Source organism: Berkeleyomyces rouxiae (genome assembly GCF_048999995.1).
Source record: "Berkeleyomyces rouxiae strain 22BRR77 chromosome Unknown BrBRR77_ptg000002l, whole genome shotgun sequence".
Lineage (NCBI taxonomy): Eukaryota > Fungi > Ascomycota > Sordariomycetes > Microascales > Ceratocystidaceae > Berkeleyomyces > Berkeleyomyces rouxiae.
This window is the reverse complement of record NW_027396492.1, coordinates 4447476-4471366: the sequence shown is the minus strand read 5'-3', so window position 1 is coordinate 4471366 and position 23891 is coordinate 4447476. Positions and strand designations below refer to the sequence as shown.

Genomic DNA, 23891 nt, shown 5'->3' with positions numbered 1-23891 from the left:
CGAGGCGTGTTTCATCGCCGACAGTCGGTCATTTGGCTCAGAGATACAATCTGAACAGCAGGCCCTCTACCAACTGTTTCTGAAATCCAGAGCTAAGTTATTTCCCCCCCCCCCCCCCCCCCCCGTTTCGTTCACTTGCTTTTTAAAGGTTCTCGTTTAGCCATCAGGACTGGAATCACCATTTATCAACAAACCGCAGGGTTTTTTTGGCGCCGTGAGCCTCATGAGCCCCTTGTGGGAGCTGATGACTCCGGTTGTCTCTCCCGTTCTCATGATTAGCTCACACCCCGTCGGGGTTGATGGGTCGCTCCGTCTCTCCTAGTATCGGACTTGATGGCTTCGGCTGTCTGTCCCAGCGTGGGAGTTGGTAGTCGAAAGACCGCCTCTCTTGTCTGCTAAGAAACCTTTGCAGTTTTGTTGATGTGGGATTCCACACTGATGTCTTTCTTGAACCTTTTTAGCTCTATACATACATCCATTTCTATTGATAAAGAATGCCTGCTAACATCATAGTCCATTGTAACATTTCCGGAAAATACTGGCCATGTCCAAGCTCCCTCATTTTTCTCGTACGCCTCTTAATGTGATGAAAAACGCCTGAACCCCATTCGCTCACTCGGCTCCAAGCTAAGCAACGATCAGCTTCTTGACCTGTTGCTAGCTGTCGGTGACATGGATTAACACAGCATGATCTGATTTTATAGAGGCAAACTTGGCATTGAAGCTTAGACGCACGGTGTTTTCGGTTAGATGTAATGCTTGCTTTGGTGGTTAATTATAGTTATGGGTTGATTGCTTTTCACATGTTGCTTTTCGGTTTAACTGCTTGAATTTTGGTTTTACAACTATCAACTTTTCCTATGTGTGAACAATAAGTAACTATGCAAATGAGAGATTGTGTGTACAATCTGGGATGATACGACGGACTGGCTGTGCTGTGTTGAACAATGAACGGAGAGACGCTGAAAATTTCGAGAAAAATCTACCAGATATCTCTTGGAGTTTCTCTTCGTGGTCCGTGTCACTTTATCATTCATTTGGAAAATTCGAAGCTTCTTTTTCCCTATGACAATGTTGCTGTCAAAATATCTCTATGGAATTATATGGTTTGTATGTACATACATACCTACCGTCACAATAATGTGAATACATTCTAGTGCTAACCCTGGTGCCATCCCACTTCGTACTTGTATGACTATAGCTATCATGATAGACGGATTAAGGCTGGAGAAGGTGAAGAATAGAAACCAGAACTGAGCCAAAGGAGATAACAAGCACAGAAACCAGAAAAAGGCGATAGTGAGTAGATTGTGGGATAACAGCGGCCAAAAAGATTCAAGGCTTACATCCTACTTGCACCTTCGATCCAGCGCTGTCACTTTTTGCATCTCACATTTCTTCTTCCTGCAACTAGCTGCACATGTACACAAGTGTTTTCATGTGCAACAAATTGGTCCCGTGAGTAAGACAATGCTTTTGTGACAAATGTGACTTTGGACGTAAAATTGGACTTTGGTGACAAGATGGGAAGCCCTACCAAGTTGTGATAGTTCTCGAAGTTGTTAGACAGGGGTCGCTAGTTGTTAGTTGCCGGAAAAACATGTGTCGCTTTTGTATGTATGTACATCTAGCTGCAGCACATCGTGGTCAAAATGAAGAGGCAATCCGGCTAACTATCTCATGACGCAAAGTGTTGGAGGCTTATAAATGATCCTAGCGACCAAAATTTGCTACTTTTGAACATGTAATGATCGTAGTGAGCTATAAAGTACACCGTTTCCACTCCCCATGCCTTGATACCGATACCCACCACCACCACCACCACCACAGCCCATTAATCTTCATATCGATCTTTACAGCGATTCCTTTCCACGAAAGCATGGGGCAAAACACTGATTCCCAATTTTCGTTTCTTTCAGCCACCGAGACGTTTCGTTACATATTAGATCGACTGAATCGTCAAGGGTACTTTGGGATGGCAGACCATATACACGAGGCTCTCAAGCTTGAGATGAGCTCTGAACAGACCCAGCGACTTGCAATAGATCTAGGCGAATCTATCATTGATCTCTTCAACATGAACAAGTCCTTGCGCGGACTTCTAGTACAGGCTTTGGAACAAGGCATTTCCGCCAGTCCAAGAACTCCACAGTACACATCACACCTTGCACCACAACCACTGAGGTTACGCAGCATTCAACCTGCGGTAGGGACAGGGTTAGACACTGGCGTGAAACCACACTTAGATAGCAGCAATATAGTCAGGAATACATCTCGTCCAGCCAGTGACCTCGAGCTTGCACTTCAGGAAAATCCTCAACAGATACTTACAACGGCTCAAGCGTCTCCGCGGCTTTTATCTTTACAGAGATGCTACCAGCAAAAGCGCTTCACAGCTTGCAGAGCCACGTGTTTTACCAGCCATCCCGTTTTAAGCCGCTCACGCGACCATTGACATAATCTTCGTCATTTTCTTTTCAGGGAATGGACACACCTTCTCGGCAAACAAGGTTTCCACGTTGATATTTTCTTAAGTTAACATGAAACAAGTTTTTTGGAGAGGAAATAGGCTATACATGAGCTCGAGTTATTGTCTAATGGGCAAGATGGGTCATTTTGAAGAATATGAACCCCCGAAGTAGCACAAATACATACACTTATTGCGAAGTATTTTAGAAAAAGAAAAGGCGCTCAGTGGATGGGAGGACTGGTAATGCATTGGATCACACTTAATCTTGGTTGTTATTTAGGAAAATCTATAATTCATTGTTATGTGCAGTTGGTACCTACATACATGGTGTTTCGCTGTAAATCTAGTACACTACAATGAACGACATGGTTTTTTGTTCATTTCATTTCAACTATTTTAACATCAATCGGAGTGTTCGTCAAACACTCATAAGATGACCAGGCAGGTCCTGGCAACCTGGCAGCGGCATAACCGGCTGCCGGGATCCTCCGATTCGGACTACCTTGGTGACCGTAGTCTCCCAGCTCCGAAGAAACTGTAGACGCCGACTCGGGATTTCCCTGTGGTGATAAGCACCTCCTGGCGCGGGATACATCAGGGGGGATACATGAAGACTGTGATAATGAAAAAAAAAAAAAAAAGAATCAGAAAACAGAACAAGAAAAAGAAGCAAGTAATACACGAAAGAAAGCACCCAAAGACAAAACAGAAATACAAAATCACACCACGCCAAACGCCATCGCAGCTGGTCATTCCTCTCTCACCCTCTTCAACTTCTTGAGGAGCTGCTTGCATCCTTTGACTGTAGGGAGAAGCTTTTTAACGAGTCTCTCCGTCAGCCGTAGCCTCTGTGGGATCGAGTCACACGTCCACGGGTGCCATGGGGTCTTCTCCTGTCCACATCTCGGACAATCGTGAGCGGCCCCGGTGTGCTCGAACCTCTGGTGGTACGTGGCAAAGTCGCCGTGTCCAGAAATTGCTGCCATCAATGTGCCAATATCGAGTCGGTCATGTTCCCTGTAGTCCTTGAACTTCCAAGGTTCGACGGGCTCTGGCTTGTCTATATGGGAAGGCCCGTTCTGTGCCCCCCACCACGTCTTGAACTCTGTGGCGGCTTGCTCCCAGCACCAACGTTTTGCCCTGGAGAGCGACATCTCGAGCCCGCCAACTTCAGTCCCAGCAACCCCTCTGGCTAACCGGTCGGCTCTTTCATTGCCGGGGATGTTCTTGTGGCCCGGTACCCATCTGACTCTTGCCTTTGGCGCAAAGGGCCCGCCCTGTCTCAGCTTCCAGCTTGCCAGGAGTCGTCTCGTCTCGTCGATGACTGTTTGGGATGTCCCAGGTCGCCCTCTTCTGCATTCAGACGGTTCACAATGCCCCTGTTGTCAAGACACAGGTAGAGGTCGCCGGTCGTCTCTTGCGGTAGCTCGTGGGCCGCTTGCACGGCGTGTAGGGCTGCGATTGCCTCAGCGTCAGCCACTTCTTGCCAGGTGCCCAATGGTTTGCTACCTTCGGCGCAGGTCGTATTGTCTACCACCAGGGTCCACCCGGCCCCTGCGCCGCCGTCTTTAACTTTCGCCCCGTCTGAGTATGCCCACACCGTATCAGGCCACGCCATGCGCAGGTCTTCTAGATGTCTGGCTACCTCCTCATCTTGACTTGACTTGACTATATTTATCGTCTACCAAAATCACTAAGATCACACGACGCCGGATTGGTTACCGGACGGAAGTTTAAAGTCCTCCGCTCGACACGCCCATCGTTTCTGTGTGTTCGGGATGGCGCACCATCCCCAAGCCCCGAAGAACCAGTGGTCCACACTCCGCTATGAGCAAAAGAAAACAAGTAAAAAAAAAAAAAAAAAAAAAAAAAAAAAAAAAGGGAATAGCAAAGAAAATGAAAGAACACAAAACACGCAGAAACACAGCAAAAAACAAAACCACTCTCATCACCTCCCCCCGCTCCCCCTCGCTCGTTCATCCTCTGAAATTGTTGCGCCCGTTGATGGGGTCGCCTCTCTCGGTGCGTGCGCTCTGTAATGGCGCCATTTCACCTCCAATCTCTTTGCAAGATACTTGCATGAGCTGTTTTTGCGGAGTAGCTTTTTGACAAAGTTCTTCCGCAGTCGTCGCTTGTTGCTCACACAGGACCAAGGGTGGAAGGGTTCCTTTGGCTGCTGGCAAAGCGGGCAGTTCTTCTCGGCCTCTGTGTGGTCGAACCGGTCATGATACTCCGCGAAGTCGCCATGGCCCGCTCGGGCAGTCAGGATGCGAGCAATGGTGGATCTGTGTTGGCCCTTAAGCCAGTCAACCTTGTAGGCGTTTGTCGACTCGAAGCGAGCCCCAATGTGGCTTCTAGGCTCGCAACTCTCGGTCCACGCCTTGAACTCGGCGTTCAACTGCAACTTCTTCCATCTGCGTGCTGACGCAAGGGACATGCCTCCAGGCCTGACAAGCAGGACCTCGCTCTCACATCCTCTCTTTGCCAGCCCGTCGACGAGCTCGTTTCCAGGGACGTTGGTGTGGCCCGGGACCCATCTAACAGCGGCAACCGCTGCATCCAGTGACAAGTGCTCGGTGCCTCCCTTCCAGTCGTGAAGCAACCGGCGGATCTCATCAACCTCTCCTTGGGATGTGCCATTCTTTTTGGATCTGCAGGCGATGCGTTGCGCTACGCCCAGGTTATCGAGGCACAGGTACAGGCTACCCGCCTCCGGAGGAGCATTTTCGACAGCTGCTCGGACCGCGTTGACGGCAGCGACAGCCTCGGCATCCGCAACTTCTCGCAGGGTACCACAGGACCCAAACCCTTCGCAAAGCTTGGTGCCTCCGCAGAAGATCGCCCAGCCTGCTCCTGTTCTGCCGTTCTCGTCGCGCGAGCCATCTGAGTAGGCCCATACAGTGTTTGGGTTTGACTCGGCGACTTCTCTTTGGTGCTGCTCAGCAGCCTCCTCTTTGTCCAGCTGCGGGGGCAGGGGCTCCGGTGGGCCCTTCTCTTCTGGAAGAAGTTTCTCGGACTCGTGTATAGGATTCGGAAGCATCTTCTTGTACTCGTCTATGTGACCACCTAGCTCTGTGATGTACAAAGGGTGGTAGTTGTCTACCGTAGACGCGCGGATGGCAGCAGCCCTCTCATAGTCTCTGAGCAGCATCTCCATGGTCGGCACCGCGGAAAAGATGTGCAGTAGCTTGATGGGCGTCGTGCAATAGACTGGCAGGGCAGCTCTAAGGGCAGCTCTCAGTGCCAGTTCCAATCTCTGAGTCCCTCTGGTTTTATGCATGAAGGAAGACCACGTGGATGACGCATATGTCAGTTGCGGGAGCACGCAGCTCCTCACCACATGTAGCAGGCTCTTCACCGGGGTGCCATGGTACACTCCAGCAAGTGCGCGAAGGGCGTTGGTAGTTCTCTTGGCCTTGGCCGTGACCTGTTTTGCGTGCTCCGCGAAGTTGAAAGCAGAGTCCCACCACACGCCAAGCCATCTCAAGGACTTTGACGGCTTCAGGATGTTGCCATTCGGAAGCTCGACGGTGTTCTTGGCTGAGCAGCCACCAGGCCGACAGTGTAGCAGTCCTGTCTTGTCCCAGTCTAGCTCGAGTTCGTTTTCTCTGCACCACCTATCGACCTTGGACAGAAGTTCGGTGATAGAGAGATTGTTTGTCTTTGCATTTCTTGACGATACCGCGAGCAGGCCGTCATCTGCGTATCCAAGTCCCATGCACGTGCTGTGCAAGTCCGCCATATATAGCATGTAGAGGATGGGGGACACCGGGGAGCCTTGAGGCAGACTGCCTCCTACTTTCCTAGTGACCGCTTCCCCTCCTTCTATGGACAGAGAGACCTCTCGCCCGGTCAGGAAAGATTCGACCCACCTGATCAGCTTCGTTGGCCACCCTTGCTGCCTGAGCCGGCGGACCATTTGTCTTCGCTTCACGGCGTCAAACGCACCCTTAATGTCGTATGTGGCGAAAGTGGTTGTCTCTTTGTACCTTGACCTCCCTTTTATCTTGTCCGCCAGAGCTAGTGTCAGGTCCGCAGCCGCGCGCCGTGGCACTGCGCTAGCGTAGGCGCGGGGGATGATCTTGAGTTCAACTGCTTGGACCGCCAGGCGACGTGCCACCAGTCTTTCCAGACCCTTTCCCAACGTCGAGAGGAGTGAGATGAGCCTGTAGCTTCTTGGGAGCGATTTATCTCGCCCTGGTTTCGGGATGACTACCAGAACGGCTGTCTTGAAGGATTTCGGATGCCAACCAACCTCCAGACAGTCTCGGAACAGTGCCGTCAAGTGTGGACCCAGAACTTTCCATGCGGTCTTCCAGGCGCTGTTAGGGATGCCGTCTGTACCTGGCGCTGTGTTGCCCGGTCGGAAGAGCGCGGTGCGGACTTCCTCTTCGGTCACTTCACCAAGTTCTCGTGCTGCCCTATCTCGTCGGTTGCTCAAGTTTTCGGTTGCTTCTTCTTCTAACTCTTCGGCTTGTGTATGAGTGTCTAGGAGGAGCAGCGCCTTTTCGGTTGTCGTGGACGCCGTTCTGCTCCCTGAAGCCAGAGGAGGCATGCTGTACGTGGCCGCAGCCCGCGTCCATCTCAGTGCCTTGAAGACGTCACCCGGTTCCTGGATGGCCTCGATGTTCCGCTTCCACATTTCCTTCTTGGCCTTGCGCACTTCTGCGTGGAAAATCTTACGCTTGGCCTTGTACAGCTCGAACACATCGTTTCCCCGGTGTGCCAGCCACGCAACTTTCGCTCGGCGTAACTCTCGGACTGCAGAGTCACAGTCACTGTTCCACCATCGTTTTCCAGTCCCCTTGCCAACAGTCTTGGGGGTGGACCTATCCAGAGCCCGGGTCATAGCTTCTCCGATCCTCCTGGCTCCTAGGTCGATCTCCTCTGGAGTTGTCATTTGATGTATTGAGAGGCCAGCGGCTTCTTCTGCGCACAGCTTCAGAAACCTTTCTTTGTCCATCTGGTCCATCTTGTACCTCGCCGTGCGGCCAGATCTTTGAGCGGGGGCTCCTCACGTTGTACCGGTTCGTTTCCTCCGCCCGTTGTTGTTGTTGTTGTTGTTTATTTTTACGCCGTGTGCCAGGGTTCACTGGTCGAATGGGCGTCACAGGCAGCTAGTCCACCTGTGAAAAGAGTATAACTATGAAAAGAGCAGGTCTGCACCTGAACGAAGAGAACAAACAGCTGGAACACGGAGGCTCGCAGCCTCCAGAGTGACCCTAACGTTACCCCAAAGGTCCCAGTAAAACAAATAACGAAATACAAAGAACTAGACAAAGGAAAAAAAGTAAAAAAATTGCTCGGTCTTTCTGCCGGCCTATGCTTGGTTGATGAGGCGTTGCCGCCCGGGGCCCCTCTGTGCCAGTTTGTCGACTCTCTCGGCCAACGTCTTTGCCCCTCGTGCCGTCTTCAATAGACGCTCTACCCATGACCTGCTGTATCTTTTCTGTAGGCCTTTGCATGTCCAAACGTGTGGGCCGTCTTTCTCGGCCCCGCATCTCTCGCACCCCAACGGCGTGTCGTGCTCGAAGCGGACGTGGTACTTGTCTAAGTCTCCGTGCCCCGACCTAGCCGCGAGGACTCTGCCGACGCTGACTCGGTTGTGCTTTCCGGCCGTAGCCTTCCATGCCACCGGTGCTTCCAGATTTCGCCCGGTGCTTTTCCACCATCGATCTGTCGCTGCTTGGAACTCCCGCTTGCGCCATCGTTTCAGTGCAGCCAAAGTCCACAATGGGTTGGGCTGGGCTGTTTCCTCTGTAGTGGCCTCTTTCGCCAGCTGGTCCGCCCGGCTCTGAGATTTCACCTTAAAGTTCGGCTCCGCGGATCCGATTTACAACAAATAACCGGGCAAGATGGCCGAGCGGTCTAAGGCGCTGTGTTCAGGTACATTCCTCCGGAAGACCTTCGCAGTGGAGCAATCCGCGCGAGTTCGAATCTCGTTCTTGTCATAATTTCCTTTTTTTTTCGTTCTGTTTCCTTTTACGAGTGGAGAATCCGGCCGGAGGGAGCGGGCCGCCACATCATTTGGAATGGCCGCGCCTGGTAGCCGCCGGAGGGCCGCGCTAACATGGGGGGTCCACGCCGAGGTTCATGATGGTTTTTCGCTCTTTCGAGAGCCCCCAGGCCACGTCCGCTGATTGGCCCGTCGGCTACATTTTCCTCCATTTTCAGAGGGCACCTTCGACATTTTGACCAAGCTAACAGCTACCATTATTGCAAACTACTTTACTTTATTTTCGCCCCCGACAGGTCCTGTCATCCCTAAGATGATCGCGTCCGTCCACGCGCCCGCGCCCGCCGCGCCCGCGTCCGCGCCTCCGTCATTGACGTATGCGCAGGCCACCTCGCCCGCCAGCGACCCCTCCCCCGTGCCCACCACTGTCCCCTCCTCCGCGTCGTTCTCGCCGAATCTCGCCGGCCAGGCCCCTCAGGGGCTCCCCTCTTCCGTCGCGCGCGTCGCGACAGGCGCAAAACGCGTCAGGAGCGAAGACGCGCCCCTCCCCCAAGAGACCGCCTACGCCCCCATCTCGCTCCCCGTCGGCCCCGTAAAGGCTCTAGCTGACGCCCTCCGCAACCAGAAGGACGCGGAAGCAGCAACCCGTGATAGGATGTTGAACACTTTCTCGGCCATGGCCGACAACTGCCTGGCCGCAATGGCCCCGCAGGCCAGCGCGCACGAGTCGACGCGCAAACTTCTAGACTTCCTGCAACAGGGTCTTCTAGACACCCTCCAGCACGCCATGACAGGCGCGCCCCAGCCTCCCCCCAACCGTGCCCCTCGCGACACGACCCCCTCCCCGGCGCCGCAACGCGAGCGCCCCGCCCGCCCATCGACCCCGTCAGAGGCACCATCAGCCCGCGACCCCCCTGCTGCCGCTCCCGCAGCGCCCACCGAGTCCTTGGATAAGGAATCCTGGAGCACCGTCGCCCGCAAGGGCAAAAAAGCGTCCAAGGCTGCCCAGCCCGCGGCTCCCTCGGCCGGAGCCCCCAAGCCCAGACAGGGCAAAGCCAGCATGGTCCCTGAAAAGGCCACCCCCGCCGACAACCGCCTCTTCGTGGTTGTGCCCACCGATTCCCCCCTCCGGAAGCTCTCGCCGGCTTACATCGTAACGAAGGCCAACGCGGGCATCCCCCGCGGCGAGGGCGCAGGCACCGCCACCGCCACCAAGACGGGCTTTGCCCTGACAGCCGTCCGTGACGTCGGCAAATTCCTCAGCCACGCTGAGCGCATCCGCGCCAACCTGACTGAGGAGAAGGTCCACAAGAGGGACGCTTGGTCCAAGTACATCGTACACGGACTGCCAACCTCGATCACGGTCGAGGACCCCAAGACCCCTGGCGCCGTGATGCTCCACCGGGTCACCCTAGACGATGTCCGTCAGGATATCGAACAGGCCTTTGGAGTCGTCTCCGCCAGCGCCACGCTGTCGAAGTACGTTGGCAAGGCGGGCGTGCCCACCTTCCGCGCCCACATCGCCTTCCACGAAGGCCTTGTGGCCCCGTCTGCGGTTCCCCGTCGCGTAGCGACACTCGGAGAGCTGCACATGGTCTCCCCTGACAACACCCTGGAGCGTTTCCCGTTCTGCACACGCTGCCGGGTCCGCCACTTTGACCGCAAATGCCCGGCCGATACCGAGACGCAGTCGTCTACCCCGGCAGCCGCCGCCCAGGGAGACAAGGCCCCGTCCCCAGTGCCCTCCCAGGCGCCTTCCACGGCCGTCACCTCGGCCCCCCCGGCCCGGCCGTCGTCACAGACGAAGAGCCCTTCAAGCTCCCAGGCTTCCCCCTCCCCTGCCTCCTCGGCGCCCAGCCAGCCACCGACCGCCCCATCACAGGCCGCCCAGCTGCAACCCTACCCCCTGCCCACCTCCAGCGAGTCCCCTGAAACACGGGATTCAATGCAGGTAGACGACAATGACGAGGAACTTCTGTAAATGTTAGGACACCCTAACGACACAGTATTGCAAATGATTTCTGCGAATGTGCAAAGGTCCTGGACCTGTGCACAGTCGTTGCTACATAAGGCGCATGAAGACCAGGTGGATGTGGTCTGCCTCCAAGAGGCCCCGTCAAGCGCAGACCCGGGGAACAGAACGTTCCCTAGGCACCCCTCCTATCAGGTAATAGTCCCGGAGGGTAACTGGCGCTCGAAACCCCGAGTAGCCACATACATTTCGACAAAAAGACACGGGCTTCGCTTCCAAAAGGCCTACATGAGAGAGGAACACCAGGATGTCATCATTGTGGAGGTCCTAATCGGGGGGCGCACATTCAGCATCGTAAACCTTTACAATGCCGGGACAGGTTCGGCTAGGACAGGGGAGGCGCTACGTCTCCTGACCAGCATGCAGCCAGGGCCGCGGTCGGTGGTAGTGGGCGACTTCAACCTCCGCCACAGCGCCTGGGACCCCCGGAGCGACACCGACGACAACGACGCAGAGCTTCTGCTAGCCTGGATGGAAGAGCGAGCCCTCCTCCTTGGCAACGCGGAGGGTGAGCAAACCCACGAGTCCGGAAGCGTCATCGACCTCGCATTGCTGTCTTCGGCACTTTTGTCACGGGCGCGAGCGTCGACCTCCGAGAGGAACTCACCTGCGGCAGCGACCATTTCCCGCTCCTGGTGACCCTTCCTCTGCACGGCCACGCGCCGGCGCCGGCTCCACCCGGCAGGTTCCTTATGGACAAGCTAGACAAGGAGAGGTTCGATGCCGCGTGCAAGGCCGGCGCGACCCGCCTAGACTCCCTTGTCGCGGAGTACCGCAGGGCAGGAAGCCAAGTCCCACAGGACAGGCACATAGACGAGTTTGCGCGACTCCTGCAAAACGTCATTCTGGACGCGCTAATTGCCTCGACCCCAAGATCCGAAGGAAAAGCCAAAAGCTTTCCCTGGTGGAACGACGAATGTCGGGAAGCCAGCGCCGACCAGAGGGCAGCTCGGGCCCGCGTGAAGCACGCCGGCTCGCCCACGGAGGAACAGGAGGCTAGGGCCGTCCGCCGCGAAGCCAAAAAACGCCTGAGGTCTGCTCTCAGGAGTGCAGCCCGGGCCTTCTACGACGACCTCCTCGCCAACGTCGCGCGGTCCCGAGACATCTTCCGGATGGTCAAATGGAGGACGAAAGCGCCGAACCGGCACTCCCCTGCCCTGGCCCCGTCCGATGGCGCGGAAGCCACAGTGCAGGACACCACGGAGAAGATCGCCCTCCTTCGCAGGGTGCACATGCCTTCCGACCGCCCAGGCGACGTCGACCCGCCACACATCGCTCTAGATGAGCAAAGACGGACCCGCATCACCAACGGGGAGTTGGAGGCTGCGCTCCGAAGCCCGCGCAACACCGCACCGGGCCCAGACGGCCTGACCAACAACGTCTTGAAACTCGCGTGGCCTGTTTTACAGAGGCAGATCATGCATCTGTTCAACGCGAGCCTTTCATGGGGCCACCACGCCGCCTCTTTCAAAGAAGCCAAGGTGATCGCCCTCGCCAAACCGAATAAGAAGGACCGTTCTTCGCCGCGGGCCTACCGACTGATCTCCCTCCTCCCGACTCTGGCCAAGTGCCTAGAGAGGATCATCGCCCGCCGGCTCTCTCACTGGGCGCTGGAAGCTGGTCACATCGGGGAGAACTACGCTGGCGCGGTCCCCGGACGCAGCGCGGAAGACATGTGCCTGCGTCTGGCACACTCTCTAGAGTTCTACGCCGACGGCAAGTCAGAATCCTCAGTGCTCACCTTTGACATAAAGGGGGCGTTCGATGCGGTTCAGCCCAACCGGATGGTGAAGAGATTGGTGGAGCTTGGTTGTCCCGCCGAGACTTGCCGCTGGGTGGCATCCTTCTTGTCCGGGCGCACGGCGTCGCTATCTCTCGACGGCGTGGCCGACCCTCTCCAGCCTACAGGCGGCAGCCTGCCCCAGGGCTCGCCCATATCCCCCATCCTGTTCATGCTGTATATGGCTCCGCTGTTCAGGATGAATCTCCCCAGCTCTCTCCGCGGATACGCCGACGATGGCTGCTTGGTCCACTCTAGCTTGTCCTTGGAGGAGAATTGCACCGCCCTTTCTCGCTCGTTGGAACTGGTGAACAGTTGGTGCACAGAGAACGGCATGGCGCTAGACCTCGCCAAGTCTGACCTCCTGCACGTGACGCGCAAGCGCCACGGCCTAAACCCGAGCGCGCGTCTCCCGGACGGTTCCACACTCCAACCGGTGGACCCTCGCGGGACTCTGCGCTGGCTGGGCGTGTTGTGGTCCCGCAACCTGTCGTTCCTGCCGCACATCCGCGACGTAGCCCAGAGGACGGCGCCCGTGATCCGAGGCATCCAGATCCTGTCCGGTTGTTGGAAGGGCGCGCCGATTAGGGGGGCTCTCACGGCCGTCCGCGCCTGCGTGGTCACGAAACTGACATACGCGGCGGCCACGTGGTGGCGCCCTGGCCCCTCGCCAACCAAGCCTTCCTGGGGCCTTCTCGGGGCTGCCCACATCCTGGACCGCACGGTCAGGAGGGGACTACGTGCAGCGCTGCCCTTATATTGCACGACGCCATGTGCGATCTTCAACCTGGCATCGGGGTTCCCCCCCATGAGCTGCGTCCTCGACCACCTCCTGGCCTCGGCCGGCATCAGGGCATCTCTAGCCCCGGCAAACCACCCCTTAGGGTTCGGAGACACCGATGGTGGCAAGCTGGGTACGCTCAAGAGGCTACTCCCGCACAGGATCGCCACGAGCCTCCCTGCTAGGTGCAAGGGAGTGCTCCCGACAACCCGCCCCCCGCTGCAAGGCGACAAGGAGGCCGCAGCCGCGGCCCACCAGCTACTAGTCCGCTCCTCGGACCCCTCAGATCTCTGGATCTATACGGATGGATCCAAGCTGAGGGATGACAAGGTCGGCGCCGGCTGGATGGTCATTCAGGACGGCAGGACCCTGTCCACGGGCAACTGCCCTGCCCCGTTCCGCGCCGAAGTCCATGACGCCGAGGTGCTGGCCATCGCCAAGGCCCTGGCAGAGGTCGACTCATGGGAGAAGCCACAGTGCCGCAAGGTCTGGATCTGCTCCGACAATCTCGCCGCAGTGAACCGGCTCACGTCTCGCTACGCCAAGCCGGGCACCTCCGAGCAGTATCTGAGGCGCGCCCAGATGATCTGCGCAAGCTGGATCAGACCGCACCCAGAGCGGCCACGACCAAGGCCCGGGCCCGACGGCCCACCCGAGGTAGAGGCTATTTGGGTCCCGGGCCACTCCGACATCGCGGGCAATGAGCTCGCAGATGAGCAAGCAAAGCTAGGGGCCAGGACAAACACCTGGCTGGACGGCATGTCGCTCTCCTGGGCCCGCCACTATTTCCGCTCCCGTCTCGACTCTGCTTTCCGCGCCTGGTGGGCAGAGGAGGGACGCGCCATCAGACCCCATCTGCACCGCCCAGTTGAACCCCCCAAGAAGGCTTGGTCAAGTCTCCTTGACGAGACCGATCGCAAGCTCGCCCGCGCAGTGCTGACTGCTCTGTCCGGCCATGGCGACTTTGCGGCCTACCATCGCCGCTTCGAACATGTGGACGCCGTGCTCTCCTGCCCCCTTTGCGGATCGGAGACCGCCCCAGAACATGTTTGGGTCTGCCCCCGGAACCCACAGCGGGTGTCCCGCAGCTTCTTCCAGAAGTTGATAGGCACCAAGCGCGGGGCCACCTGGCTGGCCGCCAAGGCAGCTAAAGCACCCACTGTGCTGCTCGCCCACCGCCGTGCGAGGACTGAGGTGCACCCACAGGCCGCCGACCCTCCCGCTCGCTCCCCGTCGAGCCTACCACCGCCCGCCCCTCCACCTCCCAGTGCGGGGGCTCCCCCGGGCCTCTCGGCTTAGCGCGCGCGCTGCCACTCTCTTCTGTTTGCTCGTTCTCCCTTTCTCTCTCCACTTCCTGTCTTTCCTTTGTCACTTTTCCTTTGTCATGTTCTATCTTTCTTTTGGGTTTGGTCTTCTACAGGGTAAAGGCCGAGGCTTGGGGTCTTGTTTGGGGCCTTACAAGCGAAGGACAGCCATTGCGCTGGGCGGTCGGGGGACCCTCCGTCATTATACTTCGTGCTGTGGGGATTTTCTGTATGCATGATTCTGGGTTTTTGGTTCTTTAGCTTCTGTATGTATTTCTTGGTACTAGTTTTAGTCTCCTGTCGTATGTCGAGAATACCTCGCGAGTAGACAGGTAAAATAAAGACAATCAAATCAAATCAAATGGCCCGTCGGCTAGAGTTTTTCTCGTTTTCCCGCCCTTTAGCCGACGAGCAAATGTTGGTGGGGATGGTAGCTCCACAGCAGGGCTGCCCTGATTTTGGTTCCACCTTTGGGGATGGTTTTGAGGAGGTCTGCTTTTTGTTTTGTTTGCTTTGTTTTTGTACAGCAGGGTTTGGGCCAGGATTCCGGGTTATGTTTGGGGGCTGCACCCACGAGGGACAGTCTTGGTCGCTGGGCGGGTGGGGGACCTCCCGTCATTATACTTCGTAGTGTGCAGGTTCTATAGGCAGATTCGGGTTCTGTGTTTGATAACTGTATGTACCCCCTAGTACCAGCAATGGTCTCCTGTCGTATGTCGAGAATACCTCGCGAGTAGACAGGTAAAATAAGGACTTTCAACTCAACTGCTTCTGTAACGATGTATTCCCGCAAACAATGCACAGAATCATAGGAGAACTCTAGACTAACTACTGCAAACACCCGCTTAGTTATAGCTAACCATCGCAATTATAAACCCAACCAACCAATGAAAAAGAAACTCTAAATTACACACTACTCATCTTCCTTAAACCCCCGACAAAGTCAACCTGGAACGAACTCTTAGAACAGAGACCACAACATCTTTCATCTGGCGGATAATTAAAGTACAAAAGAGCCCAAGTTGTAGCAAAAAGAACATGACTTGTGGTGATGTCTTCATCTTCCAAAATATGGGGAGACCTTGTTCAAGAATCATGCTAGCTATGGATTTATCCGATATTTATCTGCTGATTCCCTAGATCGACAAAGGTTTCTTTGCCCAACCAATCTTGGGGCTGACTGGGTCAAAGACGACAAAGGCGGACTTGAAAGCCGTAGTCCCAAGAACATTGAAGCCAAGTTCATTTGAAGGCTGTAGTACACCGAAGCAGAAATCTGGCTCATCATCAAGTGCGGAATACGTCAGATAGTTACCAGGAATGGTGATTGGGACATCACCAACCTCGAAAGTGAAATCAGGAAGTGTACTGTCGCATGGAAAGATGAATAAAGCATGTTCTTCGAGGTACTTGCAGCCAGGAACCTGTTTGTAGTATGCCGTGTTGTATTGCATAGGAAGCAGAATCAGAGAGCTAACCGTGTCAGCCATGGCATACTCGGTTCTGCTAGTCAAAGGTGCAGTGTCGCTGATGAGACCTCCAATGGTGAAGTTCCAAAGACCCTTTTCGTTAAGCACATCGGAGTATCCAATATCCCCAATGTATCTTTCGGTGTTGATAGTGTTAAACTCAAGGGTTCCTAACTCCCCATGCTTCATGTCGACTGTAAAAACCTTCTCGTCAAGACTTTCCACCACGTTGTCGAAGAAGTTGAGTTGGGGCTCGGGCCTGATCAAGTTTCGGGAGCTGAAGGCCATTCCAATGATACCAGCTACTTCTTCCGTGTAATCAAATTGAGAAATAGTGTCTACCAGCTGAATTGCTTGTCTCTTAGATGCTAGCACAGGATCTATAGTGCCAATGGACACCTCATCTTGGTACACATCGCCAAAGGCGAATTTGCCATTGAGATTCTTGCCTGCCCAATAATAACCTTCCATTTTTGCGGCGCTGGTTGAGTATTCCGGGAGGTGTTTTATGTACCGTTGGTCCTGTGCGCCTTTTTTAGAAAGCGCCCAAACCCCAGCCGATGTCAAATCAAATACGAATTTAAAGGGCTGTTGAAACCGGCTAAGCATGACCCGGACCAAGAAGGCCTTGTCTTCTATGCCCCATATAGATGTAAAGCGGGAGTCACGCTTCTCAAGTCGATCAACGGCGGCCGCAAGGTTCTCGGGCATCTTAACGTCAAATCTTCGGTAAACACTGGCGAGGGCCCTTGATCCATCGGAGCTGAATCTGGTATTGCGAGTCTGCTTCACAGAGAAATCTTCACCGGAAGTCGCTGTGGATCCAATTGCAGGGCCCGGATGGGTAGCAAGATCTTCAGATGAACCGACAGCAGGCAGGGCCAAAGTACAGTGAAAGAGAGTTAAGGCTGTGACCACAGCCGAGGAAATAGATGGAGACATGATGGATTGAAAACGGGGTGGGTAAAGGAGGATAGTAAAACAAAGTTGAAAAAGACAAAGTGATTAGAGAGAGATCTGGAACTTGTCTGTAAATGAGATGAACCAGTGGTTATTTATGCTCGAGGGAAGATGAACTAGTTATACATGTGCAGTATGTTCATATTGTGCTACTCTAGCTTTTGCCTTTGGAGAATCCAACTGCGACCCCTGTGAGCGGAACTCACCATACGCCTGCCAAATGACAGAGTGAAAAAAAAATGAATATTAAGATAGTTTTTGAATCCTTATCGAGCGGAAGATAGGCTTCACGGCGCGGAGAATTTGGGGATAAAGACGCTTGGGTGTAGCCGGTATTTACACCCACAAAGCCCAGGAAGTGAATGAATGGAGGGATCGTTGCAGGACTACGCATGGGTTTAACATGCGATTTTTGCATAATAAAAAAACCGGGACGAAGAAATACAAAACGGATTCTCGGGCATGAACATTCGATCACCATACTAACAACATGGACATGCACGTCTTCATACTTGAGCAAGGAAAATATGGGTTGACAAGGAGCGTGTATTTGCCATGTTGCACAGGCCCGTCCAGGCGTCTAGCTATCGTTGTATTTCCGAGCTAGACCAAAACGAGAGTGGCTAGTACCAAGTACCCTGCACAACTGTTGATGTATTCCACATGACAACCCTGCCGTCTTGAATGTTCGGGACTAACGTCCAACTACATCTACGATTCTCGTCGTCATCATGCCTGGGTGACCTTGTCAAGTTTCGAACATACATTGCATCAAAGGACAGCAACAGGTCCTCATGTCAAATACCAACGGTTTTTCATGTCCATAACCCAAGCTACATGGCATTGGCAAACACCAACAATCCTCTCGCGCACAACTATCCAATGAAACGAAACACGGCAGCTCACCCCAGACACTGTAGGAACAAGGAAGCGCCAGTTACACCCGAGCTTTGCTCTATGTGTACACAAGTTCCTGCATTTGAGTTAGCCCCGCTTAATTCACAAGACAGAAAACTCGTAATGTCCGAGGCATTTCGTTTTTTTATTACCAGCTGCTGAAGGTTTGTGTGTTTCCGTTCTATAAAAAGCGTGGCTGTCACATCACGGATCTCGAAGCGATCTTGTGGAAAAGGTTACCCCAATCCTCAAAGGCACTTTTGATTTTGTTTTCGTACTTATCACTTGTTAATACGACGACTTATTGCTGTCCTTTGACAGGAGTATGTGTCAAAACATGACAAGCTCACCTACAACCAATATTTTGGCGTCGGTGGTGTACCGGGCGGTTGTTGTTTTCGTTGGTTGATTGATTGATTGATTGATTCTTTATTTACCTGTCTACTCGCGAGGTATTCTCAGCATACGACAGGGGACTACAAGTAGTACCAGAAATTACATAGTTACAGAAACAGAATCCAAAATCCAAACCATGCATACAGAAACCCCACGCACAAAGTGTGATGACGAAAGTGTGTCCACCCGCCCAGCCCAAAGGCTGTCCTTTGCTTGTGTGGCCCCAAACCTGGCCCAGAGTCCTGGCCTCGCCGCCGATACAGGCCAAACAGAAAACAACTACAAAGGAAACAATAAAGGAAAGTACAAATGTTTTCGTTGGCCATTTTGACGCCGGGTACCAGGGTTCACTGGTCAAATGGGCGCCACAGGCGGCTAGTCCACCTGTGAAAAAGTAACACTATAAAAGGAGCAGGCCTGCTGTAACAGACGCAGATTTGTAGTTCAAGATTCTATGGTGCATAGGTGGGATCTCTTCCCTCGTGTCAAAGCGTTTAAACTACCACTGCGCCAAAAAGACGAACGTTCACTTAGACTTGCTTACATAGTATGGCTTCTATTTTTCATTATGTACGCTGGGCTTTACTTGGCCACTATGCTGTACGCTAACTGGGTAACTTGGCCTCTTTGTAGTGATTCCGACAGAGATAGTTTGACACCTCGTGGGATTATGGTGAGTTCGTGGTGGGGTAGTATCGGGTAGGTCCAAGACTAGGGGCAAGGATGATGAGCTTTTGAAAACAACTACGATGTATTCGTGAGTGACAAAGAAAATTCCAGGTCAGGGCTATTAAATGTGAAATATCAGCAGTGTTGTCCCTCATTTCCCCGCCTTTGAGTAACTACACGAATCAACCCATAGTTCCAGATGTTTGCGCGCACTCTGTTGTGGCGGATATTGATTTTCTGGCGTTCCGAAGCTTGCCTCCGCCACAGAACCCCAGTAAGTCCTCCTAACCACCATGTTGAAAATATCCCTGGCAAGTAGGCTAGTTAATGAAGAATATCACTGTCATGTAGGAAGTTTCACGTCGTTCTCTATCGTATTTATTCTGAAAGCCCTTCGTTAGTACATAGGATAACATGTAAACTAATCAGCACACAATCCACGTAGTAGCTTGATATTCGTTTCATTCTTATTCATTCAACAGATCAGGTCGTCTGGGTAGGTACATATATACACTAGCGTCACCTCTACAAAGACGCCTTAGTTATAGACTCCTGCAACACCAAAAAAGCCGTCTCTTTGGTTCCCAAGAACCGCCTCTCAGCAGTCTCCCAGTTGATCACATTCCAGATGTTGTTCACATAGGCTGCTTTGCCGTTCAGGTACTATACCAATGCAGTCACCAGTTAGCAAATGTGACATGAACTTTAGCTCCATCTGTTGGGTTCTGCCTCAATGTTTCTCACCTGCAAGTAGTATGCATGCTCCCACATGTCGACACCAAACACCGGAGTCTCGCCCGTGACCACGGGGTCTTGGTCTTTAGTGGTTACAATGCGGAGCGCACCGGTGGTGTCCTTGACCAGCCAGCCCCAGCCACTGCCCTGGATGCTCAACAGCGCCCCGTTAAAGGCCTTCTTGAAGGCCTCAAGATCACCCCACGTCTTGGTGATGCCAGCTGTCAGCTGGGGAGCGGCTTTGACATTGGTGGCATCAGACCCGGTGGGTGCCAAGTTCTCCCAGAAGAGAGAGTGGTTGATGTGGCCTCCGCCGTTGAACTTGATGGCAGCCTGGAGGGCGACTTGGCTGGGCACATCGGCGGTGGAGATGGCGGTAGAGAGCGAGAAAAGCGCGGCGTTGAGGTTGGTCACATAGGTCTGGTGATGCTTGGAGTGGTGAAGCTCCATGATCTGGGCGGAGATGTTGGGCTCCAGGGCCTGCAGGAGTGGCAAGTCATTAGCAGGCCGTTGCAAGAACAAGCATCGGGGTTACAACACTGGAGGCTATTACATTGTAGGGGTACTTGAGAGCGGGTAGCTTGTAAGTAGCAGAAGACATGTTGGGCAACGATTGGGTGGTTTGAGCGGGTTCTCAAGTCGAAAAAGAGATCTAACTAGACATTCAGAGAAGTGAAAAGAGATAGGAACTCGCGGCAGATTTTCATTTATCGAGCAGCTTCAGCCAGCACAGCCTGCTGACAAACAATAGCTGTGGCCAAATGAGGGGTCACTCGATTCTCTGACTGCATCTAGTTCAACAGCCTCAAACACGCTGTGCTCTGATTCCGACGGTGGTCCATCCGGGTTGCGGGTCCCCAGTGTAGTGTAAGTGGTAAACCCTAGGGTTATGTATAAATAGACGCAAACTTGCTCATCAGGGTGCCACATAAACTTGCGCAAGCGCCCCGGCCCAAACCTGGATGGCCACTAAGATGCGGCACCAGGGCGAGTGGCCGGTACTTTGGCCTGGGCCGGATCTCGATAAAGGTGAGTTAGTTTCACGGTTATTTTGAGGCTGTTGGATGGACGTGTATGTATGGCCACGTGCCAAACTAGCTCACATGAGCAGGTTGTGTCAAGATCTGGAGAGCTAGGCTTGACCGGAACGTAAATACATATAAAAGCATGGCGACAATCGAGCAGAGAGCGACATGTTGGTGTTCTTCTCTTTCCACTACGCATCATTTGACCTAGCAGCCCCCAATTGTCGCTTCTTTTCTCTTTGCCTGCAAGCCCAATCCTTCCTGATACTCTTCTCTCTCCCGCCTAGCTCACTCCACCCCACTCACACCATGTGCGGCCCTGACAACTCAACCCGGCCCCGGATCGGCGCTCTAGCCGCTCTCCGGTCTTCCCCCGGCATTGACGATTGCACCGAGTGCGATCTCATCTTCTACACCCCCGGCAGCCCACGTTCTTCTACAGCCACCCATATCCGCATGGAAGCCAAGGGCCTGTTAGCAGAGAAAGATATCCGTGTAATTATTCAGTACGGAACTCCACCCTTTAACTAACGATATGGCGTCCATCTACTAACCGGGACTTGTAGCGAGACTGGAGAACTACAAAAGACCGTCGACCAATGCGGATTCTTCGTCGACTACAGCTTAGGCAAACAGCTTGTACTAGATTCAGACGAAGTCAACGAGTTTGTGCTGCCACAGCCTTGTTCCCTAGAAATTGGTGGCCAGGGCATTATTGGTCGCAGAGTGTCACTTATGTTGGATGATTGTGCAGTGGCAGAGGGTATAATCGGTGTCAATTGTTAAAACAGGTCTCTACTAGAACACGGCATGTTAGGGTTACAGGGGTTTGTTGGGTTTGGGACTGTTTGGAGCAAAAGGGAAACAGGATGGACTTGAGTAACAACCATCAGGTCCAGGATACCACAGTATTGATAGAATTAGCATAAATGAGACGAAGTCATTATAGAAAATGAACCAATAGTTGGAGAATGCGCAAGACTGTCTTGCTAAGAAGTGGCGTTGCGTGTGAAGTTGTTTTTGTTGAAGCTTCTATGGACAGACAGCCATAGATTATCCGACGATACTCCTGCGATAAGATAGCCCGGCTTTTTTTTTGGATTTTTCTCTCAGAGCCGCAAGATGAGCAGCCCGCCAAAACCTGCGACAAGACCTGGTCTCCCTTCCTTTTTTTTTTTCCTTTTTTTTTGGGCTCAATTGTTTGCTATGAGAGTAAGCCTTAACTTGCTTTTAGCATGGCGTCAGAAAACACTTCTTCCGAACCTGTTGCCGCTCCGGCTCCGGCTCCGGCCCCTTCTACCAGCGCGGCCAATGATGAGCAGAAGCCTGGTGCTGCCGAGCATCGCAATGCGAACAAGTCTGGCAACGGCCGAGTCCGCGATGGAGGCGATAGAGGAAAGCGCCAAGGGTAAGTTCCGATTGCTTCCTCGAGACAAAGTGCAGACATTTGTATTCCTTTCCCTCTGCCATTCTGTTTATCATCTTCCAGAAACACCTGCCAACCCATGCTGTGCTAACAGAAATCCCGTCGTCCCGTTCTAGCCGCCACAAGAAGCGCAAGGCCGATTATGAATGGAAAAACACGAACAAGCGATCGCGCAATGACGAGCCCGACGGTGGCTGGCCGCAGCGCAAGCCGCGCGACAATCCCTTCACTGCCGAGGAGATTGCCGGCGAGGAGCGCAAGCCCAAGAAGAAGGTTGCCGTGCTAATTGGCTACTCTGGTACCGGCTACAAGGGCATGCAGATCAACGATCAGGAAAAAACCATCGAGGGTGATTTGTTCGCCGCCTTTGTAAAAGCCGGCGCTATCGCCAAGGCGAACGCTGACGACCACAAGAAGTCCAGCCTGATGCGCTGCGCCCGTACCGACAAAGGCGTCCACGCTGCAGGCAACGTCATCAGTCTGAAGCTAATTCTCGAGGAGGATACCCTGGAAAAGATCAACAGCCATCTTCCCGAGCAGATTCGCGTCTGGGGAATCCAGCGCACCAACAACCAGTTCAACTGCTACAAGAGCTGCGACTCGCGCTGGTACGAATACCTGCTGCCCACTTATTGCCTTCTCCCTCCCCATCCCAAGACCTTCCTGGGAAAGAAGGTTTGGGAGCAGGCCGCTGCCAAGGGTACGCTCGACGAACTGAATGAGCGTCTGAGTGACGTCAAAGGGTTCTGGGACGAGGTTGACGAGAAGGAAATCAAGCCTATTCTCGACTCACTCGACCCCGAGACTCGCGCCGCTGTACTTGATAGAATGCACGCGTCGGATATTTTGACCGGTGGTCTGGTTGATGGTGCTGTCTCTGATGAGCCTGCCCAGCGCAAGCAGAAGGCTGAAGCCAAAAGAGCCTCTAGAGAGGCGTCTGCCGAGACTCCTGTCGAGGCGCCTGCCGCCGCGTCTATAAACGGAGAACTTGAGACAGCTGCTACCGAAAACATCTCTGGGGTAGCCTCTACTACCGAGGAGCTTACTATCGCCTCTGGTGAAGAAGCTACTGGGCCGCGCGAACCGACGCCCGTGGACTTTGCGCTGCGTGACATCAAGCACGCCTACATCAATGCTAAGCGCCGGTACCGCGTTACACCCGAGCGCTTGGGACAGCTGCAGTCTGCGCTAAACAAGTACATTGGCACCCACAACTTCTACAACTACACCGTCCGTACCGACTTCAAAGACGCGGCGGCCAAGCGCCACATCAAGTCGTTCGTTGCCAACACCACGCCCATTGTCATTGGCAAGACCGAGTGGGTCTCGCTCAAGGTGCACGGCCAGAGCTTTATGATGCATCAGATCCGCAAGATGGTCGGCTTGGCCTGCCTGGTCACGCGCTGCGGGTCGCCATTGAGCATCATCGACGCGACGTATGAAGGCGAGAAAATGGCGATTCCCAAGGCGCCCAGTCTGGGTCTATTGCTAGAAAGACCCGTCTTTGAGACGTACAACAGCAAGGCTACGAGTCAGCTGGGGCGTGACTCCCTCGACTTTTCAAAGCACGATGACCGCATTTTGCCGTTCAAGCACGAGTTCATCTATAGCCGCATCTACGAGGTGGAAGAGAAGGACAACAGTTTTCACGAGTTCTTCCAACAGGTGGATAACTTCAAGTCATCCTACTTCTTGTGGCTGACTGCTGGTGGTCTCGAAGCGGCCAGAGCTGGCTCGGGCAAGATTACGGATGCTGTGAATAAAGCTGTGAACAAGCAGATTGAGGGAGAAGAGGAGGAGGATGAGCTTGACGGTGGCGATGGTTAAACGCAGTCATTGAGTTGTCAAGGAGGGGCGCGGAGTTTCGTTTTGACCTGTATAGGGGATATATACCCACGTCATTTTTATATTTCAATAAGAACAGGTATTGAGTCGTGAAAATTAACAAGAGGCAGTCCATATGATTTCGTAACTCGGGTCGACTAATAAAC

At 53.8% G+C, this 23891-nt stretch overlaps 7 protein-coding genes across 7 annotated transcripts; 4 read left to right on the top strand and 3 right to left on the bottom strand.

Moving 5' to 3' along the window:
• Nucleotides 1–4446: 4446 nt before the first annotated feature.
• BROUX77_002838 (uncharacterized protein) lies at nucleotides 4447–7370 on the bottom strand (the record flags this gene model as incomplete). The annotated part of the gene is made up of 2 exons (XM_073747423.1): nucleotides 4447–4554; nucleotides 4614–7370. The coding sequence occupies 2 exons, from the start codon at nucleotides 7368–7370 to the stop codon at nucleotides 4447–4449; spliced, it is 2865 nt and encodes a 954-aa protein (XP_073607920.1).
• Nucleotides 7371–8325: 955 nt separating this feature from the next.
• BROUX77_002837 (uncharacterized protein) lies at nucleotides 8326–10407 on the top strand (the record flags this gene model as incomplete). The annotated part of the gene is made up of 2 exons (XM_073747421.1): nucleotides 8326–8356; nucleotides 8645–10407. The coding sequence occupies 2 exons, from the start codon at nucleotides 8326–8328 to the stop codon at nucleotides 10405–10407; spliced, it is 1794 nt and encodes a 597-aa protein (XP_073607919.1).
• A 411-nt stretch (nucleotides 10408–10818) lies between these two features.
• BROUX77_002836 (uncharacterized protein) lies at nucleotides 10819–14318 on the top strand (the record flags this gene model as incomplete). The annotated part of the gene is made up of 2 exons (XM_073747420.1): nucleotides 10819–11012; nucleotides 11075–14318. The coding sequence occupies 2 exons, from the start codon at nucleotides 10819–10821 to the stop codon at nucleotides 14316–14318; spliced, it is 3438 nt and encodes a 1145-aa protein (XP_073607918.1).
• Nucleotides 14319–15459: 1141 nt separating this feature from the next.
• On the bottom strand, nucleotides 15460–16734 carry BROUX77_002835 (uncharacterized protein; the record flags this gene model as incomplete). The annotated part of the gene is made up of 1 exon (XM_073747419.1): nucleotides 15460–16734. One exon carries the CDS (start codon nucleotides 16732–16734, stop codon nucleotides 15460–15462), a length of 1275 nt encoding a protein of 424 aa, XP_073607917.1.
• A 2505-nt stretch (nucleotides 16735–19239) lies between these two features.
• BROUX77_002834 (uncharacterized protein) lies at nucleotides 19240–20050 on the bottom strand (the record flags this gene model as incomplete). Its single annotated transcript, XM_073747418.1, has 3 exons — nucleotides 19240–19377; nucleotides 19459–19929; nucleotides 20003–20050. The coding sequence occupies 3 exons, from the start codon at nucleotides 20048–20050 to the stop codon at nucleotides 19240–19242; spliced, it is 657 nt and encodes a 218-aa protein (XP_073607916.1).
• A 733-nt stretch (nucleotides 20051–20783) lies between these two features.
• On the top strand, nucleotides 20784–21260 carry BROUX77_002833 (uncharacterized protein; the record flags this gene model as incomplete). Its single annotated transcript, XM_073747417.1, has 2 exons — nucleotides 20784–20980; nucleotides 21041–21260. The coding sequence occupies 2 exons, from the start codon at nucleotides 20784–20786 to the stop codon at nucleotides 21258–21260; spliced, it is 417 nt and encodes a 138-aa protein (XP_073607915.1).
• Nucleotides 21261–21709: 449 nt separating this feature from the next.
• BROUX77_002832 (uncharacterized protein) lies at nucleotides 21710–23727 on the top strand (the record flags this gene model as incomplete). Its single annotated transcript, XM_073747416.1, has 2 exons — nucleotides 21710–21882; nucleotides 22017–23727. 2 exons carry the CDS (start codon nucleotides 21710–21712, stop codon nucleotides 23725–23727), a joined length of 1884 nt encoding a protein of 627 aa, XP_073607914.1.
• Nucleotides 23728–23891: the final 164 nt, after the last annotated feature.